The following is a 22426-nucleotide window of genomic DNA, read 5'->3' as shown; positions in this document are numbered from 1 at the left end:
TCTCTTTTTTTTAGAAGATTTTGAAGATTATTCTAGAGAAAATAGAATTTTTGGTATCTTCTTTGATTTTAGCTTCTCCTAGGGGGTTTGGAGCTTTTGTAGGATTTTTTCTTAAATTTTTCTCGTTATTTTTTAATTCTCTTGGAAAGATTCATTAAATAATTTAGTGCTTCTGTGGTGCATTTTGATTTGTAGAGGATTTGAAATTTTTGTGTAATGTCGCGGACTTAGAACTCCTACGATTGTCTTATGAAATTCCATAGAAGATTCAGAGGTTCCGCGCTATCTCTCCTCTGTGAAAGATTTGCAATAATGCTCGTGATTTTCTTTCGGGAGAATTTCCTTGATCTTTTCACTCAATCGACCTGTCCACCAAGTGAAACTGGTTTCATTTGGATAACCAAATGAAAAGAAATGAAAATTTGTAGTTTCCAATTCTATCAAGACGACAGATAGCAATATTCTAATAGGAAACTTTGTTTGCCTATTGTGTTACTTATTAGACAGATGAAACGAATTATTAGAATAAAAGGAGACAGGCTAATGAGAGCCACCGAAGGAAGTAAGTTATTACATCGAATCATTGCTGTAGTTATCGTTTCAGATAATGTATATTTTATGTAATAGACATTTATATAATATCGGTATGATTTTCTTTATAAGTGATTTGTGATTTAAGCGGTATTACATTTTTATTTTTCTTTGCATAACTTCCTTTTCCCAAGAAAAATAACTGTAGCGGCATATGAGCTAGAGGGCAAACTTTGTATAAACATAAACAATTACAGCTTGCAATCTTTTTGTGTTAAAACGATTATACGGCTGAAACGGCTATAACGCCTTCCTAATAAATTTTTATATAAAATTAATCACGGAATACTAATTTGCTATGTCATTTCAAGAAATCAGGAAATCTTACTTTCATATCGCGGAAACCTAAAAAGATAGAGGTATTTAAAAATTCTAGAATTTTTTAAATTCAAATAATATTATATTAAATTGGGATAAATCAAAATTTTGGTATTCCAGGAAAAGTCTTAAAGTTCTAGGAAGGAAATCTAGAAAAGGGAAATCTTTTAATTTTACAAATTTAAATTAGAATAAATTACAATAAATAAAATTTAAGAATTTTGAAGAAATTATCTAAAATTGTATATAATTTTAATAAAACAAAATAAATTATTAATAATTAATATTTATATTAAAAAATCAATATTGAATTTCATTAGTATTACTAAAATTCTTAGTTTCTAATGATTACTCACAGTATCTTTTTCATCTTTGAAGAAATTTACCGCTTCAATGAACAAGAAGCTTATCTGCTGATCGTTTATAGACGATTAACGTGCAAATGCCCAGTTCAAAGAGCCATTTCAAGGCGTTGTAACGTTCGAGAACCGTTTACAACGGAGGTAAAGGTATGCAACACTTACGATAACGAAATGTTTCTAGCGCGATGTCGCAACCGCTTGTACGAACGAATATTAGCGGGCATCGACAACCCAGAAAATCGCCTACCATTGTGCCAGACATCGTAGCCCGGCTCATTGTTGCCACTGTAATACTTCTTGGAATCGTGTTAATCGAGAACGACTCAAAATTTCCTCAATTCACAATATGTGTCGACAAAAGTATTACACTGTCTGTTAAAAATAAAACATTAATAACAAAACCTTCCTACAAAATATTTTCTAAGAAATAAAAAATTCCAGAATATTTTTAATACAAATAAAATTAGATTAAATTAGAATAAATCAATATTTAAGAATCCCAGAATTTTATTTACCATTCTTTAATTTTTTTTTACAATTAAAATTTGATAAAAAACGAAGACTTGATTAATTTAAAAATCAAATGATTAATTAATTTAAAAAGAAGATAATTTAAAACACAGTAATAACATAGTAATGACAATAAAAGTAATAAGAATAATTAATGATATTTGATTACTAGAAGTAAGCAAGATTGGGAATGAAAATTAGGCAAGAGCTTTGTGCTTGATTAATTGAAAAATGTAGAATTAATTTGGATAATAATAATTAATCATTCATTATATAGTAAACTCAATCATTATGTATTTAAGTTTTAATAAATTAAAAAAATAATTTTGAATAAAAAATTACACAACAACATAAAACTTAACTAATTAGAAAATGTGAAAGATAATTTGAATAGTATCTAATAAACTAGTATTTGATGAATGCAATTGTGGTAAATAAAAAAATAATAATTTCGTTAGGACTTACCCAACATGTGACATGCCAGCACAACGCTTTTGCGTCATCTTGTTCGGGTCACTTCCTAAAACAACTACAAATAGTAAAGATCTTGTCATGATATTGGTATTCTATAAGTATTTTTTATATTCATTTTACATGAGATAATATATAAACTGCTTCCATAAAGTACTACGAATGTAATATCATTCCAATAAATATACATGCGTATATTGTTTTCTTTGGTATTTTATTGTTCAAATTTTAACGATTATTAAACTGTGAATGTATATGCATTTATGAAAAATTTATATATGTAAGAATCTACACACATTATATACATTATATACTGCACATTATATACAAAAATATATAAACTGTAATAAAGAATGAGATAGATCTCCAATGTTGTATTTATCCACAGTTGCAAGTATATGAATGTACATAAACATTCCCTGTGTACAAATTATAATACTTATATAAATGTACCTATGAGTGCTACTACCTAGACAGATTAAAAGAATTACAGAAACTTTCACCCATTTCTAACCAAGCTTCATTTTTGTGCATCAAAACTATACATATAGCTCTATACACATTCTGTCACCAAAATCATTACTTAAAGATAGACTAAAGAATATAGACGTTCGTACTATACTAGAGCAACAGATTTGCATGTTAAGCATAGTAAATCACACAGAAAATAATTTGCATTTTATGATAGAAAAACGTCCCACTTAGGGAAAGATGTTCTAAAATTCGTTTGGACATCATCACTTTACAATTGCTCGGAATTTGTCAAAATTTCAATATAAACACTGTTCACAAGAGAAAATAAGTATTCTAAAAAACTTTTTAATAAGATATTCGCGAGTAGGTTAAATTGGATGAAATGAGAAAATACTTTCAATGTCAAACAATTTCGATACTTACCTGGTATGGAATGGGCGATCGTGGATACAGTGAACATTCAGGTAAAATTTGATTGTTACACCGTGAAACACAAAAAGGATGTAACAGTCGATCGAACTTTCACGCGAACACTTCGCGATTAATTCACTTTACTTAACATCAAAACTGGGTGTTTACACTCAGCAGTCGCGCCATTTTGAAGTTTTACTCGGAATTTTATTTTTCCTCAAGCCTTCGACCACGAGAAGTGAAATTACATCGACCGCAGTGCGATCTGCTGGCCAATTCGTGAAAACGTTCTGTGTCGAATTATATATATACATATGTATATGTAAATAATTAATAAATATTAGTCTTTTTGTTTTATATCCAAGCTTTTAGATTAGAACGCGTGTCAATATCCCAAAATTTTCCATTACTTTTTGTATACTTTTGTTCGTTATAGTATTAAAAGAATAACTAATCGTTTATACAATCGATTCTTAGATATTATTTAAGAGCATTCAGATATGTTGTTCGAGAACAACGATTGAATCTACTAATATATGTCAATGTTAAATCAACTAATTAAAGCGATAATTAATTGAAAGATATCTTTTTAGAAGTTAATTATCAAAAAGTTGTATAATTAAAAGGCCTAGTGGCGCCACCTACGAACACTTTTATTGCTAGGTCATTGAATATAGTATCGAATGTGCTTCAAAATGTGTGACAACTGTTCTGCCAACTGTTTTTTGGACAACTATTTGATAAAACGAAACAAATTTTAACTGGTAATATATAATGCAATATAATTATGTGTATATATTTTACACATGAAATATATTTGATAGAATTTACAAAATTTGGATAAACTGTACCGCTTTTATGTGAACAGTGCAATGTTGTTACGCAGATTTTCAAATAAATGATAAACTTTATAAATAACTTTCTTACATTTTGTATAAAACTTTTATATAAATTGAACGAAACTGTGAAACAATTTTTAAATTTACGTGCTATTATTTATTACTTCAAACGCTTGATAATATTTAAAATTCGTGCCAGAAATATTAGAAGAGATTCACAACCATTATCTATATCATATGAAGGCGGACACGTAACATTTCACATGCACTTAATGTATAAAAAAATTCTAAACTTACTTTTTTGAACATTTTATTACTAATAACTAAATCTTTTAAATACAATAAAAGTAAATGAATAATTGTTCTCATATGAATTATATATCATCTTATAATAACATTTATAAGATAAATAGCTGTTCTTGTGTAAAAATTATTACTGACTAACAAGAGCTACCAAAAAAACTTATATTATAGCATAAATGAATATTTAATGATGTTACAAGATACATATATATGTAATAAAAGTTCGAAAATTCGGATTAACAGTATCGCTTTCATGCGAACGGTTCATCGTAATTCGAAATAAGACGCCGTAGCGCCGGTATACCTGTATCTAGCCTGTATCTACTACGCAACTTCCGCTAACTCGCTGCTGAGCAAAATGGACGCCTTTGTGTCTGTTTTCCTCGTATTCACACTATAAATACTGTTTTCACTGCGATGGATCCCCTTTGACATGGCGATGTTTGCGCGGTACCGCGAGAAACATAAGTGAAAATCGTGACACGCCACGAATCGAAGTGCATTCCTTGGTGATCGACGAGAAAACCCGTCCAACCAAATAGGCCAGAACCACGGATGACAATTGAGTGAATATCGTTTCACGACGAAAACTTTTTCGAACAGACTCGCACGAACTGAGTCGTTGTTTTTGGCTAACGTGTAAATACCGACGATTTCCACGCGTCGAACAACACTGGGATCTTGGATATTGATACGCCTCCCGCCAAAATTCCATTCACTACTCGCATTCTGCAGTATAAATAATCGTTGTTGGACAGCCAGGTAAGGCAATTGACACAAAACTTCCACCGATGATTGTTTTCATCTGTCAAATGACATACGATCGTCGCAGTTACCATCACTGACTATGGCAATTCTATTATTTAGTGGAATTGAGCACACTTGGGAGATTTCCAGCCTGTAGCAACCTGGTTAAGGCCATGTTATCATATGTATGATGTTGGATGGTAGATACCTGACAATTGGAGGTAATAATAACAACTTGATGTGGTGATAGTGAATCAATCATTTTATGTTAGACAAATACTTTCTGTAAAATTGTTCCAACGAGACAAATGATCAGGATCATTGAAGGAAAGATGGTTTGTATTGAGAAACTATGACACTTCCGTTTGACATTGTTCGTGTGAAGCAATTTCTTCATTTGATTGCCGATCTTAATTGGGAGTTAATGTGGACTTGTTTCAATGTGTTATATTTAATCCATTAGTGATGCTGATATTTGTGAAAAATATTGCACTGATTTTGGAAATGATTTAATTGATTTGGTTACATTTTTGTTATGACATTATAGCATGCATATATATGTATATATGTATGTACAAATATATAGAGCTATAACCTAGTATTATTTTTGTAATTAATTTGAATGAAATATTGTTGTAAGTTACGCAGAATAGGAATATAATGTGATTTTTTAAATTTAAACCAGAACTTTTTTAAATTCTGTTTTATTTAGCTTTCAGAAAATTATTTGTAATTAGTCTAACCTTTATAGAAAGAATCTTATTTTTTGTTAATATTTAATGTTTTTAAGTATATAATAAAGTATTAATATCCTATTTTCCACTTAAATTGATTTTTTATTAATTTTATATAATATAGATCTGAAAAATAAATTTATCTGAAATTAATATTTTTTCATAAAAGCATGTCATTAATTTGACGTTACATAAGTGTAGATTAATTTTATCTTATTGTTTATCAAAATAATATACCTATTTCTACATTTCATACTGTATATTTGAAAAATTGAAATAATAATAAAAGTATATTTATTCATTGTCTTAAAATATTATTTTTTATATAGATTTAATTTATATACATAAAATATGTCAAATTAATAATTTAAATGCCATTTTATTTATTACATGTCTGTTTCAGGACAAAAAATTATTGCTAACAATGGACCGTTTGTTGGAGGATCCACGTGCTTCATCAAAATTTGGTTGATAATCGCTACTGCATCATGGGAACTTAAAAGAGACTTTGTTAAGTTCCCAATATATGCCTTAGTGCTAGTGTTCTTTAATAAGCGTTAGGTACAATTCTCCTTGACAGTGAAAGATCTCTTATGTCGGAATGCCTTGAAAATGCGAGTGTAAAGATTTTAACAATGATTTCTTTAAGCATTCGTGGAAACAGTGCATTTAGATATGTTCTGTTGATTTATATTTACCATATACTGTGAATCAGACATTTTCTAATATGTCAGTGCTGTGTTTGTTACGTTGGATAATTCTATGAACCTCAAGGTACATATAAGGACACTGGACCTAATTTCAATAATATTTTTTGTCCAGGCTGTAATGCCAGAACAAGTCAAATTCAAGATGAACGGGGTTATACCGAGTGTGCCAATCACAACTCTCGCTGGTATTGCGAGTCTTACTGACTTGTTACCTGAAATGCCCCTTCCAACACCGCTGCCTCAGACTTTAACTAACAAGTCCCTTTTATTTCATCCAAGAGTGGCAGAGGAAGCACAAATATTACTAAGTGTTCGTAATGAAAACTTAGTGCCGCAATTAATATTATCTTTATCTCAAACTTCATCCGATCATATTGAATTGAAAGATAATTATGCAAATGCAGAACAGCCTTTGGAAACCGAGCAAAATACGCCGGAGTTACTTAAGGCAATTTTACAAATAAATCCGCATGTGTTTAAGGGGCCTCAATACAATTCACCACGAAACTGGGCCCAAGGCACACCTATGATGCATACCAATCAAACATCCGCTAATTACGAACGATTTTCTCCATCCTACTCGAGTTCTTCAGGGTCGAGACAGACGCCTCAAGGTAGTCCAGCTCATCCTGCTGCTGCTAGAACAGTGCTACCCCCGCCTGGCGGCATAAACCCACTACCCAACATGACTCCGCAACCAAATATGTATTCTCCAGCACATATGAGTTCTCCTGGGACGCCGTTAACAACTCTCGGTAATGTAACACCTCAACACCACAATATGGCTGGTATGACACCTCAACATAATATGCATATGGCATCTCCTATGCGTGCTAATATACCTTTACAACAACATCAACCTATTAATATCCAGCAAAATATGTACGATCCTATGATGAATCAACAAGTACATCATCCATTAGGAAATCATCAACCAATGGACATTGATAGTACAGTGCAAGAAAATCAGCAGTTTTTACTTGATCCAGTCACAGGTCTTCCTGACATTGATATACCGATAGAAAATATCGAAGCGAAACAGCAGAGCATGGATAACGTGACGCAACATCTGTTATCTACAACGGAAACCACGTCTTATCCAAGCATGGATACCACCGACATGGTAAATACATTAAACACTACGACACCAGTAGTAATACAGCACCAACAGAACAACAATTCAGAAAAGGGGATGAAAATACCCGTTTCTTTGCCGGAGAAATTAAAAGAGCCGATTGTCATGTTGGACAGACTATCCTTAGCAGATCAAGCTTTGATGCAGAAGAGTCTAACCGCGTTTGCCGAGAAGTCGCCAAGCCGGGCCGCGAAGATGGGCATTTCCAATCGTGAAGATGTAAAGTCTGAGTCTGATAGCGAGGAAGAAATCGGTAAAAATAATAAATATTTCAAAGCACGCGCGAAAGAGCGTCAGGTTCAAAGGGAAAAAGAGAAAGCTGAGAGGAAGAAGAGCGAAGATAAAACGCGCAGACGAAAAAGGATAATAGATGATGATGACGAAGACGAGAAGAAAGAACCTTTTACACCCACGAAACCAAAAATCCGTAAAGTAGAAAAGAAACTTGTTCCTGTATTGGCTAAACTTAGCGTGGAGGAGCTGATGGAAACTAATACGTATCAACGTTTCAACACAACCATAGAAACGATATTTGAAAACACAGAAGATATAGCAACTAATGCCGAATTGGATGACGATGGTGATGTGCCTCCAGAATTATTAATTCCTAAATACCAATTACACGATTTATGCACAGAAGCAGCTAAATTGAAAGCATTAGGAGCAATGGAGTCGATTCCAGCAGATAGATTGGTTAGACTATTAAACATTTTAGAGAAAAATATTCGGGATGGAGCCAAGGTGTCTCCGTTGGCAGATCCGGACGACGATGTTGATGAAAGTCGATTATGGACACAGCTGGCCATGGAGAGAGTACAACGTGCTGTGGATGCGTCTTTAATTGCATTACACATCATGACATCTAGCAACATGCCAAAAATGGTCTACCTGGAAGACGTGATCGACAGAATAGTCCTTTTCATGAAGTTTCAATTGCAGAATACTATTTATCCTTCATTCGATCCGGTTTACAAAATAGACACAAAAAACAAGACTGACAATTATAATTCTAGTGGTCGTAAGAAAAGAGGTCATATGAAAGAAGTCCGTGAGAAGAGTATCCTGCAAGTATACAACAAAATGCACGAATTAGTTGGTCTTCTTGCTGAACTATTAAACATCCAGGTTCTAACAGACACTAGTGTCCTTCATGCCTCTACATTAGGTGTCGCGCCATTTTTTGTTGAATCTGTTAGTGATCTTCAATTGAGCGCTTTAAAATTGGTCACGATAATATTTACTAAGTACGAGAAGCATAGGAGATTGTTGTTAGATGATATTTTGGCGTCTATAGCTCGACTTCCTAGCAGCAAAAGGAGTCTAAGAACTTACAGGTTAAATTCTGAAGATCACATACAGATGTTGACAGCGTTGGTCTTACAACTGATTCAATGCGTTGTTGTATTACCCGAAAATGTACTCCCACAACATAAGAAGTCACAAGATGATGAAGAGAAGAAAGAAGAGAAAAAAACAAATTACGTAGATGCAGATGTCCTAATCATAAACAAGTACGAAACCGCCACCAGAATAGCGGGGAATTTTTTAACGGTGTTCCTGAACAAATGCGGCAGCAAAGGTGAGGAAATTGATTACAGGCCACTGTTCGAGAATTTTGTGCAAGATCTGTTGGCTACGGTCAACAAACCGGAATGGCCAGCAGCTGAGTTACTTCTGAGTTTACTTGGAAACTTGCTGGTGGGTCATTTTTCTAATAAAAGTTCAGATATGGCGCTCAGGGTGGCCTCCATCGATTACCTCGGCGTTGTCGCAGCCAGATTAAGGAAGGACGCGGTAAGTTCTCAATGCAAACTATCTACTATTGACCAGATCATAAAGGACATCAAGATTGAACAGCAAAAGGACTCCGAATATGACCAAGTGAAAGATAAAGAGATTGCAGGTTTGAGCGAGGACGAAGAGCGGACGGGTTTTTTACAGAAAGTGCTTCTAGACTACTTGGCTGTAAACGGAACCAAGGACTCTGCCTTAGGTTACGCCCGCCATTTCTATCTAGCACAATGGTATAGAGATTGTGCGTTAGAAAAATCCAGGGTTGGTCAGGTAAAGAATAGTCCCAGTAAGAAAATGCATAAGAAGAGAGTGAAAAAGAAACACAAGCATCACACGAGTGATCAGGAATCAAAATCAGAATTAGATGAACCTGATGCCGATGAAAACGACAATAACGAACAAAAGTACTCAGAAACATACCGAATCATAGAAGAGAAAAAGAAGTACATTATAAGTAGAATAAGGCCGTATAGCACTGGTACGAAACCGGATATTCTTCAGACATATATCGATTATAATTCAGCAGAATTGATATCACAGTATCTCGCTTCGAAAAGGCCGTTTTCGCAGAGTTTCGATCGATACCTGAAGCAGATCCTACACGTGCTCACAGAGTCGTCTATAGCGATCAGGACAAAGGCGATGAAGTGCCTGACGATGATCGTTGAAGCGGATCCAAGCGTTTTGGCGCGAGTGGACATGCAGCTGGGTGTAAAGCATTCGTTTCTAGACCATGCGACGTCGGTGCGCGAGGCAGCCGTCGATCTGGTAGGAAAATTTGTACTAAGTAGGCCCGAATTAATAGATAAATACTACGACATGCTATCAGCTAGAATTCTTGATACTGGCGTTAGCGTTCGTAAGCGCGTAATCAAGATTCTCAAGGATATCTGCATGGAGTGTCCTGACTTTCCCAAGATCCCGGAGATCTGCGTGAAGATGATCAGACGAGTGAACGACGAGGAAGGTATTAGAAAATTGGTAATGGAGGTGTTTCAAAATATGTGGTTCACACCGGTCAGAGAACGTCCTACGTTAGATTCCGAGTCATTGCTAAGGAAGGTCATGAATATCACGGATGTTGTGGCAGCTAGTAAAGATATGGGTTTGGAGTGGTTCGAACAGCTGCTGGTTAGCTTGTTCAAGCCCAAGGAAGACAAAGACGATAGTACAAAGATGAAAACCGAGCCCACAAAGGCATTATTGACGGCGTGCAAACAAATTGTTGATTGCTTGATTGAAAACGTTCTTCGACTAGAAGAGACGAACCTGGAAGAGTCTGAGAAGTCTGAGAAAAAAGGATCCTCTCAAAGATTGGTCGCTTGTTTGACAACCTTGTATTTGTTTGCTAAGATACGACCGCAATTGCTAGTCAATCACGCGATCACGTTACAGCCTTATTTGAGCTTGAAGTGTCAAACGCAGGGCGATTATCAGATTATCAGTAGCGTAGCTCACACGTTGGAGTTAGTCGTACCACTGATGGAACATCCTAGCGAGACTTTTTTAGCACAGTTGGAAGAGGATTCGGTGAAGCTGATTTTGCAACACGATAGATCTGTCGTGGCTAGCTGTCTTTCTTGCTTAGGTTCAATAGTGAACAATGTAACCAGAAATTTTAAATTAATACGAGACTGTTTTAAGAAATATTACGGACATCTGACTGAGTACAAATCCTTTTATGAGAAAGACCCTACAAATCCTATGCTTTTAAAGTATCGGCCTTTTGTCAGGAGAGCGTTATTCACAGTTGGCTTGTTGCTCAGACATTTCAATTTTACCGACCCTGAAGTGATCGAAGGATTAGCGGAAAATATAAAGGATCAGGTATTCGAAACATTAAATTACTTCGTGCATCTGGACAATGACGATATTCGACATTTTACTCTGTCCGCTATTGGTTCTTTATGTATCCGTCATTACGAATTTATGTTGCTTCCTGAATTAAAGGAACTGTACCATCATCTGCTCACTTCAGAAAATGCGTTGGTTCATATGAGGATTCAGGTGCTGAATAATGTTGAGGTTTATCTGCAGGAGGAAGACAAAAGGATGATTAAACAGGACATGGAATGGGCGAAGATGTCCAAACAGGAGAACCTAAAAGAAATGGGGGACGTATCATCAGGGATGGCTAGCACAGTGATCCAGTTATACGTGAAAGAGATCTTGGAATCCTTTTTGCACGTGAACATCAGCGTTAGACACGCAGCACTTAAAGTAATTCAGTTAATTCTGGCTCAAGGTCTAGTTCATCCAGTCCAAATAGTTCCATACCTGATCTGCATGAGCACAGACTGCGAAAAGGCAGTGAGTCACAGCGCAGACAAGCAACTTCAGGACATCGAGAAGAAATATCCGGGCTTTATTCATATGAAATCGCAATTAGGCATCAAGCTGAGCTACCGGCTGCAGAAGATCCTGCAGAACGACATCACGGTAAGAGGAATGCGAGTAAAAGATGGCGAGTTTCCTGGTGCACTAAACGGTTTTCTGTACACCATCCTGAGGAACACGAAACAACAGAGGAGAGCCATCGTCTTGTCCTTCCTGAAGCAGTTCGATGAGTCTGCAAAGACAAGTTTATCGCAGATGCTCTACTTGGCTGACAATCTCGCTTATTTTACATATCAAGTACAAGACGAGCCTCTGTTCATTATCCATCACATTGATATCATCATCTCAATGTCTGGTACAAATCTGGTGCAGTCATTTAAAGAGGCGCTGTTACCAAAAGAAGGCAGCAGTCAATCTCAACTGCAACACCATCATCAACACCAGCAACATCAGGCCCATGCATCTATTGGACCGGATGGACAGCCGCGACCAGACCAGCTGTTATCGGTGTTAGAAGATGAAGAGGATGACGAAGAGGACGAAGAGGCCCTGCTGGCGAGGTTACCAGAGGACACGACGCTGCTGAGGGATTACATTACCGCCAGCCAAGGCTTCTTGTTGCTGCTTACTCTAAGGCAGCACTTGAAAGACTTGTACGGCTTCTCTGACCAAAAAATCGGCCAATACTCGCCGACAGAAGCAGCAAAGGTGTACGAGAAGGCGGTGAGCCGTAAGAGCAATCTGCTGTTCAAACCAAAGGCCACTCTGCAGAGACTGAAGGAGGGAGTGAGTAGCGCTGAGCCCGACTCCGATGGCAGGAGGAAGCTAGTGAAAGAGTACTTGGACTTCAAACAGTTAATGCTGAAGTTTGACTTGGAAGAACCGGAAGAAGATACAAACGAGGTAATCTAATTCGTCCATCGAGCATCCGATCAATTCGGTGAACTTGATGACCGCCAGTGGACTCATTCCGGTCTCCACGCCGGTCCACGCGTCGCATAAACATCGTATCAGCGTTACACATAGCGACGTTATATGTGTCCAAGCTAACGATGTATGAAAACCACCAGGAGGGCACGATGGAACACCGCAGACATCGGACGCACAAGACCGAGAAGGTGAAGAAAAAACACAAAAAGAAGAAAAGGAGAAGAGTCCCCGATAGCAGCGAGAGTGACGAAGACTACAGTGATCCTGACTTTTTAGTGTGAGTGCGGTGGTGTGTTCCCGAGTCCAACGTGTACATATTACATACTGCGTACGAGAACCTCTAAAATAAGTGGCTGATGTGCGTACTGGTGTGTGTGCGGCGTTTTTTCTTGGTGCGTTTTCCTGTCGGCCGTGAGTGTAGGCGTTCCGTTTTTTCTTCTATTTGCGTTTTTTTTTTTTTTTTTTGTATGAATTCGAATACAGGAAGAGAGAGAGAGAGAGAGAGAGAGAGAGAGAGAGAGAGAGAGAGAGAAAGGGAGAGAAAAAAATATATAAGATATATATATATAAATATATATGACACTGATGTTATAGGAAATACCAGTGCCGGACGCTCTGAAATCGCGACGTAGCCCCATCGATCACGGAAATGGACTAAAACTTTTAGCAAGACTAAACACAAAATAATAAGTATACAAAATGTGGATTAGAAACGATGCTGATGTGTATAGAGGACGGTGGTGCTCTGCGGGAATGCGTGCGATCTTTCTCTGCGACATAGTTTGATTGAACGAGATTGAGAGAGTTTAAAGGAAAGAGAGGTTTTAAGGATCGATCATCTCGAGACGATCTATTAGAATTATCTGTTGGCTAGGGCATGTGGTGGATGCACGTATTAAGATTTCCTCGGTCCGTGTTAAACCGTTCGAAATATTTCGATCACGTGACCAGAGGAAGGAACTTGGTTCAGCCATGAGTCGATTTCGTCAATTCTCATATTTCGAATGGAAAGATTGCTCGTTAAACTTTCTTTCGTTTTCCTTTCTTTTTTGTCGTCCTTTTCTTTCCACTGTCATCAAAACTTAAATTGCAACCACAAAAGAAGAGTTTTTATTTACAATTCTCGAAACTTAATTTAAAATGAAGAAAAACGAATTTTGTTTACAGTTAACAGCACAATTTAAGAAATTTCGCTATGAATATTAACATAAGAAGATCGTCAAATTTGTTTATGCGCGTAATCGTAATTTAGAAAATAGATTTTGATAGAATCGACTAAAACGATGGCGAAATAACACGAACCAAGTATCTAATTTAATAAAGAGACGGAGCCCGAGTTGTAACGTTTTCTTGGAATACATCACGCATTATTCGACTAAACGTTGTTATTGTAAATAATATTGAATAATAACACCAAGATTGATATGAGATTTTAGTTTTCTTTTCACGGAGATAGAAAAACAGAGTGGCCAGTACTCGGGATGATTTGAATTTTTTTTTTAAGCAAGAAACTTGTCAAGAAGACGTTGAAAAAATTGGTATTGTAAATTTTTGTTTCAAAATTCTCGAAAAAGAAGAAAGAGACAACAGAGAGAAAAAGATACGAATCAAAAGAAAACTCGGGAAAACAGCGAGGAAGAGATAAAGCCAACGACAAAGGGAAACAAAAGAATCATAAGAGAAAGAAAGAACCGCATAGAAAAACGGATTTATTTAGGCTTACTCCACAGCAATGTATTATAGAGAAGCGTTTAGTTAAAAAAGATTAAAAGAGGAAAAAAGAAACAAAATGAAAGAAAACAGAAACACATTGCCTATGCATTATGAGAGAGAGGGAGAGCGAAGCGAGCGAGAGTGTGTTGTTTGTAATATCTGTACATACAAATTTCAAGTAAAGTATCTTATTTTCTTACAAACTATATAGTGATGACATTACGAAAGAATACTTAAAATTTTGTTGTAATATTAAGTATTTATTCAGAATTCATGTTGTCCCAATATAGTTTGCTTTATGCACACAACTCGTCTTTTGGTGTAATTGAATAAACAAAAAAAAAAAAACTATCGTTTTTATACAAGCTTAGAAGTAAACAAAATAAAAGCAGAGAACAAAAAATGTGCAGAATGAAAAGTAAAAGGAAAGAGGATACAATGATGATGAAGAATTAAAAGGAAAAGGACGGATTTAGTAACTTTCGACGAGGAAATGAACGAAATTATTCATAGGGATGGGGGTGGAACGAGATGAAAGAACAAAGCGAGATAAGAAGCCGGGAAGAGAGAACATTGGAGATCCGTAAAAACGCGCGATCGAGGGAGGAACTTAAGATCCTCGACGGGTCACGCAGCTCTTCGACGATTCGTTTCCTTTGTGAATCGCAGCACATGCGATTTTGACTGTCCAGGAACGAGAGTAACGGCGTTAGTCTAATGCGTGTAAGCGTAAGGCGATTCTCATCGATTGTCCCTAATTCTAGAAAATCAACCGCGCAGCTGTGATCTTTAGCGATATTGAAGCGCGGACAGGTGCGTCGCGGTATAATTCGTCTTTTTTATACGTTTATAGGAATTCCATCAGCCATCATCAACATAAAAACATTATCGAAACAGAACAATTCAAGGTATCTCGTTGTCCTGGATGGTCGAATATTATATTCGATACATTCACATACATATATGCATATTCCAGGTCTATGATCTGGTTAGCGAGCCGTTTAGAAGTTATTAATCACACGACACCCGATCGAATCTTCATTGAAAGCGAACCAACATGCGATATCATCGTCCATAACCTTTAGATCGCTAGCTTGAAACGTTTGTGTCCCTACGAGGCAAGTACACGAAGGAAACGAGTCGATTGATCGATGAGTAGCTGCATGAGCCGCGAGCCTTGGTTAACGATCGAAAGATTGCGACAGACATGGATGGAAGGAGAGAAAGATTAGAGATTTTTACTTTCTACTGCGAGAACGTTACCATTTTACGATCATTGTCAATCATTGTTGCATTTACAAGTTGGTCGTTCATTTATACAAGAAGAAAAAGAAATATAAGAAAACGGAAAATTGCTGACTGTTCAACGGATAAACGTTAGTCCGCGGAACGTTGGCGAACGATCGCAAACAGAATGATCTATTAGGTGACATACGCTTCTTTCGTTTTAATCTCGATTTAAAGTAGCTTTATTGGGGCCCAGATGTACCTTCATCTATATCTCATCAATAAATCTGGCAGTAAAAGGAGTATGGAATTCATTCGATTAGTTATTAAGAGTCTCAACTATGCTCGCAAGGAATGTACGCGAATGCTGTTTTGTCAAAAATTCATTTCTTTTCTTTATTTAATATTTATGAAATTTCGTTCGTTTTATGATACCTTAAATTTACGTATTAAATTAATTTCCTTAATCATAGAAATGAGAGACGTTAAAAATTCGCGTACATTCCTTGCTCTTAGATTAGTCGAACGTTCTCGAAAACCGTCGCGAATCCTTAGAAACCCAAAATTCAAAGGTTTGTTCAAAAGAGGAATCAGTATACACTTGCACGAATCGCTCCCATCGATCGCGTTCCCTTTCATCTTCGCCCGTGCCTTTCAACGGCGCGATTCTTCGCCCAAAGACGATCGATCCCGTGTCCGACTCTTTGCCGTCCCGAAATCGTGTGCAATGTTAGAAATTAGAAAAAAAGAAACTCGTAACTAAGCTAACCGAGCGTCGAAGTCTTGAAAATATAATAACTCGCGGACGTCGTGATTCGACGCTGTTCTTGGCGTCCCTGAACGAAGAAAGGGATACGCACAGTTTTCGATCGTCAGGAGAGGAGAGTCGTGCGTTCGTTGAAATTAGCGTGGCGGACTTTTCGATCGATCGTGGTGGTTCGGTCGATCGATACGAAAGGAAAGGAGAAAGAGAGGAGAAAGCGATATGGAAGGAGAGAAGAGGAAAAAAAGCAATTGAACACACACACCTGTTGCATCTACGGTTTGCACGAGAGAAAAAGGATATATAGAGTTGGAACAGAAAGAGAATGAGTGACGCGCTACGTGTGAGGATATCGATGGCGAATATTGTTAGACGGGAGGTTCAAAACGACTAAACTAATCGTAGGGAGGAAGATCTTTGACCTGTACAAATGTTCAAGTGTGTACATATTTATTATAAAAAAGAAAAAAAGAACAAAAAAGACGATGTTGGGTTACGAGGAAGAAAATGGCAAACAATGGGAAAGAAAAACGTCAATCGTCCTACAATGCTTGTTGCTATGAAGGATAATAAGGGAACGTGAGGATGAGTACAGTGTGCGTGTGTATGTTTGTGTAGGCGAATACAACGGAGAAATATGATCGTATGAATGAGCAAGGTGGGAAAATTGAAAGCGTTCAATTAAACGTTCTATTGTGCGTTGTAACAAACTTTTAGAGAAACGGTATAACAATTATTGAAAAGAGACGAATTGTAAGCAGTTTCTTTCTGCATATATACACATATATAGGGTGACATATATGTGTATATATACGCGGTTCGAGGAGAAAGAAAATCGGAGGGATTATCGATATTGCTATAGCGTGACGTCTAATTAGTAAGAACGAAGATGTGAATGGTAGGTAGCGTGATTGTGAATCATAATGATCATAATGAGCGTGATATCTCATAATGATCGGTGAGAAAGGGGTAGCCGAGGATGTGAACAAAGGAAAGAAGACAAAATACGTGAACAAACAGAAGGATAAAATATGAATTATGAACGGTCGTCGAACTTGATTGATCTATCGTACTCAGCACAGTGCGAGGCACATTTGTATTATAACATTATACATATATATATAGTATATATATTGTATCACCTATGTTTTTGTATTTGGTCATCTAACGAAAGACGAAGAGGAAAGAAGAAAAAAAATCTACAAAAAAGAATATCGAATTAACGAACAGAAGGTTAATAGAAAGTATATTATATATTTGAGTAAAATCGTCGAGAATTGGTATTATCCACGACTGACCGGAAGAGGGAAGCGGGAAATCATCTTTTTCGTTCTTACTTATATGTTTGTTTAAGTTTGCCACTCTTCGTTCGTTCTCTCCGATCTTTCTACGTATGTTTGTTTCCATGTTCAATGTATTCACACAGATAGACACACGCGTGCGCGCGCGATCGCTCAGGTAACGTGAGGTTTGGGTGAAGGAAGAGGGTTAATCAATTAATTAATTAGTTAATTAATTATTAACAGTTCATTCTGAGCAGTCGAATAAATTGACGGTCCTGGATAAAGCCAACGCTCTTTTACTCATAACTTATTATGTACATCGTCTGAGAAAAACCGGTACGTTCGTAAAAGAAAAATAAACTTAAGTATATATCAATCGTTCATTTCGTTCATTTCCTCTTGCCCTCCATTATTTCAATTATCGCGCTCGTCCGATATGGCGTTTTTATTTTTCGTAGTTTGAGAAATATGCAAAATTAAAAGGAGAATTTTTGAAAAAGATATATCCATCAACTCGTAACGTTGCGTCGTGTTGTGCTGAGGTCGCGTTTTCAGGATGTGTCCAACACGTTGAAATAATTTTTCAGAGCGGATCCATTTGTATAGCCGACACTTACGCCGTCGCTTTTGATCGCGCGAATTTCCTCGAGGCCGATTGCCGACAAGTAGCACACAGGCTATTTGTAAATCGAAGATTTTAGCGATTGTAAATAAAACAAGAGAAATGACAATTTTTTGGAGTATAGTGATTCGTGGATGGCGGATCGATCACGAGGGATTGTCCTCGTTACTGCTTATGTTCATGGAGTCGCCGTATTCGTGGATCATTTCCTATGAAAGACTGTTACTATAGGAGAATATACTTTTAGTATACCGATTCGGAAACGAAGTACAAAACAGATACCGAGATTTCGTTCGGCTCTAATGAAGTGATTCCGGAGTTTGGGAGAAGTTCGAACAGGAAGTAAGTACAATTACTGTAAATACCTTGAAGTATGATTATTACGCACATTATTATACAGAAATTGCGCTAAAGATTCGCCGGTCTAGAAGTGTGCTCGGTTGGTTAATTTATTAAAAATTATAATATTAAATTAGCGGAGGAGTAATGGGAAACATATCGTATATTCTTTAGCCGTAAACATTTGTTTTCTTCCTAAATATGTGTACACATAAGAATTGATCAATTAACCCTTTCAGGATCGGATATTTCTTTAGGAACGCACATTTTTTTTCTAATACTTTGCAAAGAAGGCTTAACGCACTGAAATTGAAGTTTGATTTGTAAAGTAAAATTAGAATTTCAATGGGAGAAATGTAAACTTCGTCGAAACGCAACATCGATCATGAAAGGGTTAATGAAAATAATTGTACTTTCCTTAAGTAAAAGATAGACACCTTTTAAGTTGCGTTCGGGTTATCATAAATTGCATGATTTATTGCTGAACATTGTTTCAAAAATTATAAAAAGATGATGTAAAGTTTACCAATGACAAAATTGTATATTTATACGTATTTTGATTCGCGTTAGTTACCAAGTTACACGTAAACAATAAAACTTGTACGAGTATATACAATAAATTAGGCATACGATAACACGATCGTTTATACTAACGTCTTTTACATTTTTTAATCGATATATTTCTTGTTAGATTTTTAGATCCTCCGATTCTTCGTTCCTCCATCGGATACACCTGTAATACCATCCATATGTAAATAAATAAACAGTTTAATAATTTATTCGGTTACTCACATTTTTGGGACGTCCTTGATATATTGCAATTCGTTAAAACGCATCGTCGAATCTTCTACTCTACATTTCTCTCTCCAAACTTTTGTAGTATCAAACAATGTTGAATAGCTCCTTGCTTCTGCGAGCTCTATCCTTCTTATATTTACTGATTCGCATTTGTTTGGCTTCTTAGAACGTAGAATTAAATTTTTTCTTTTTTTAGTAAACTCTTTGTCTTGCTCTCTGCAAACATAATTTCTGTCTTTTATTCGTGTAACTGAATTTTATTTATACAGATTTATATACTCAATTTCTATTAACTTTTTGTCCTGTTTCTAATGTTCGAATTTTTTATAAATTCAGCATAAATTTTACCTAAATGCTTTGATCAAAGTTACATTGTATGCACATTTTTCTTTAAATTGTTCATCCCTTTCTCTTAAAATATTTTCCAAAGATTTCTTCTTTTTATATTGTTCCAGAGCTTCCTGGATCTTTTCTTTACGCTTCTTCCTCCTATTTTGCTCTATTTTCTCCTTCAATTTCATTTGCATTTTTACCTGTTCTTCGTCCATCAAACGCTTATTTTCTTTTTCCATTTTCCACTTTTTAATCAATTCCTTTTTCTTGCTTTCGGTCGAACTGGCACTGCTGTTGGTACTTCTGGTTTCCGTTGTAGATGATTTTGTTTTTCTTAAAATACATGTTGCTTTCTCTCTGGGGATTTCATTTAGAAAATCTTCATCCTCGTAACGATTCCCGATTTCTTTATCTATTTCCTCGATATTTTTCTTTTTTTCTGATTCCCTCTTTCGACGCCATTCTTTCACAGCTGCCTTCTGTTTTTCTCGTAAATTTGTGTATTGTTTGTACCATGCCTCGTGGTTTACTATAGTTTCAGTAGATAGATCTGGACACCTCTTTTGGATCGCTACAACCAAAGCTGGTATATTTTCACAACTTTTTCGCGTTTTTAAGAAAAATAGATGATCCTCCATGGTCCAATTTTCTGTGTGTCCTGTTACATATTTAGAGAAATTTAGAAAATTTTGTAATGATCTTCCCAGTGTTTAAATGGCTTTCTGAGTGTCTTAAATGACTCCTGCGATATTCGAATCTTTTTATGTTCCAGTTCCATTTTCGTTTTAACCAAGAAAAGGACATTTAATATTCGAAGAAAATTATTAGCATAATATTGAAACAAGAAGTCAAGCGTGTCAATAATAATTTTTTCATGTTCCCTTGAATTTAAGGAATTTTTAAATAATAATTATAGAAAACTATGATTTGGCCAAAAATGATCTAAAGAATGTAAAAAGATTAATTAATTTTCTAATTGTTCAACAAATAATTCCATTACCTGTTACTGCAACCAGAGCATGAAAATCGTCTATGTCTTTGCATTCTGTATTGCGTTGTCTATTTTCAATTTTACTTTTGCATAATAACGATAAACGTGTCCAATTTTTCTGTGCTCTTTCATATTTATCTAAATTAAATTCGAATTCACGTACTTCAGTATTTAATGCAGTTCCTTCCTCCATTAATGTTTCAATAGGACAAGATTTCTCGAAATCCTGCATTTTTTGCGAAAGTTTGATCAATTTTGACTTGTACGTGTTCACATCTAAATGAAAATATGTATAAAGGTCTTATAGCTATAAAATTATTACAAAGGAAATTAATCTTCTAACTAGTTTGTTTATTATAAACATAATAGTAAGAAGGTTGCGAAATATTTATATTTACCTAGTTTTTGCAAATCTTCTGGATTGTTCGCCACATGTTTCGCAGAATCCAATTCAGAAGTAATATCTTTAATATTTTTGTACATCGTGTTCAAAAAGTTTCGTCTGCCAAATAGTAAATTAATATTAATGCACAAAATATTAAGAGTCATTAAATTTCTATTACTTTTCCTTTGCTTTTGTACTATGGAAAGTTATCATTTATTTAAGAATGGGAAAATTCGAATCTTAATTCAAATTTGCTAAAGTAAAATATGGCCAAATACCTTTTCAATGACAATTCCTTGTGTTCATTTATAATATCCTGTAACAAATTCGAGTCTATTTTCATGTTTTCAATCGCTCCGATAAGTCCTTTATCAAAAATATCTTCTTGTTGTTTCAGCCTTAATAGTGGTCTGATATATAAATCTCGTTGAGCGGAAGTCACTTTCTTCTTCGATGTATCGTACTTCATTTTAACACTATTTCCGCTATTGGCGCTCATTGGCGTAATTAATTATCCGTAAATGGACGTTAATTGAACTGAGAACTTGGTTTTAGCAACCCTTTGAGCTTGACATTTAACGTCAAAGTACATGAAGCAAGGCTCGTTCAACTTCCATTGGTCGACTGTAGCATTTTATGGGTTTCCATAGCGATTCCCCATAACGTAACTTCGTATATATTCGATGCACCTGTCGTTTGGACGAAAAAGTAGTCATCAAAGCTACGTGATAATTACGTTTTCACATGGACTTTGTTTCTTAATTAGTGATTGAGGTACATGAATTCTCCCTATAGAATAGTAAATATTTTTTAACGTAACTTACTAATTATTACTGGTAACAAATTTCTTACTAAAATCAATTAATTAGAGTTACACGATATTATTAAAAAAAATTTTGTTCGTATGTTACATCGTGTTAAATGCATATTAAATTATAAGTAATACCTATAAGATTGTTAAAATATCTACATATTGTGGAATCAATCAAAAAAGGTATAGAGCAAATTTTTTAAATACCTTTTCATGATTGCAATATGAATTCAATAATGTGAATTTAAACTGGAATGAACTTTTTAATGGGTCAAAATTATCTCTCATAAGCTATAAAGAAATCTGACATATCTACTTAACCACCGTGGATAAAAAATATCTTTATAAATACCTCGTCCGAGTAAGCGCTTAAAAACCTACCTTTTTAATTTTTTAGTTTATCTCCATTTCTAGTTATATTTTGCCTATTTGACATTATAAGCTATTAAAATCAGTACCAACTAAAATCTACAATTTTCCACGGTCGATAATGTT

General features: G+C 35.5%; 3 protein-coding genes across 6 annotated transcripts in view; 1 reads left to right on the top strand and 2 right to left on the bottom strand.

Annotated features, from left to right (window-relative positions):
* Positions 1 to 3393, bottom strand: part of LOC126924841 (aryl hydrocarbon receptor nuclear translocator homolog) — a 46875-nt gene extending 43482 nt beyond the window's left edge. For 2 of the 4 annotated variants that reach the window (XM_050739762.1, XM_050739761.1), the window contains exons 1-2: positions 3150 to 3393; positions 2247 to 2310 (exon numbers count right to left, since the gene is read on the bottom strand). In XM_050739762.1, coding sequence (XP_050595719.1) covers positions 2247 to 2310; positions 3150 to 3186 — 101 coding nt within the window. In that variant the 5' untranslated portion in view covers positions 3187 to 3393. The remainder of the gene's footprint in view (positions 1 to 2246; positions 2311 to 3149) is intronic. The other 2 variants (XM_050739763.1, XM_050739764.1) reach the window with 2 other exon arrangements.
* Positions 3394 to 4583: 1190 nt separating this feature from the next.
* Positions 4584 to 19392, top strand: LOC126924831 (nipped-B-like protein). The gene is given in 5 exon segments (XM_050739724.1): positions 4584 to 5041; positions 5147 to 5247; positions 6164 to 12641; positions 12643 to 12732; positions 12734 to 19392. Coding segments are annotated over 3 exon segments (6423 nt in total). The 5' UTR covers positions 4584 to 5041; positions 5147 to 5247; positions 6164 to 6522; the 3' UTR covers positions 12948 to 19392.
* LOC126925076 (coiled-coil domain-containing protein 112-like) lies at positions 19301 to 21799 on the bottom strand. Its single transcript, XM_050740244.1, has 6 exons — positions 21399 to 21799; positions 21134 to 21237; positions 20745 to 21011; positions 19760 to 20402; positions 19406 to 19627; positions 19301 to 19346 (listed from the first exon to the last, which is right to left on the bottom strand). The coding sequence occupies exons 1-6, from the start codon at positions 21617 to 21619 to the stop codon at positions 19301 to 19303; spliced, it is 1503 nt and encodes a 500-aa protein (XP_050596201.1). The 5' UTR covers positions 21620 to 21799.
* Between the last annotated feature and the right edge of the window lie 627 nt (positions 21800 to 22426).

Source organism: Bombus affinis, chromosome 15 (genome assembly GCF_024516045.1).
Source record: "Bombus affinis isolate iyBomAffi1 chromosome 15, iyBomAffi1.2, whole genome shotgun sequence".
NCBI classification, from domain to species: domain Eukaryota; kingdom Metazoa; phylum Arthropoda; class Insecta; order Hymenoptera; family Apidae; genus Bombus; species Bombus affinis.
The sequence above is the reverse complement of the archived record's forward strand: the minus strand, read 5'-3'. Positions and strand labels throughout refer to the sequence as shown.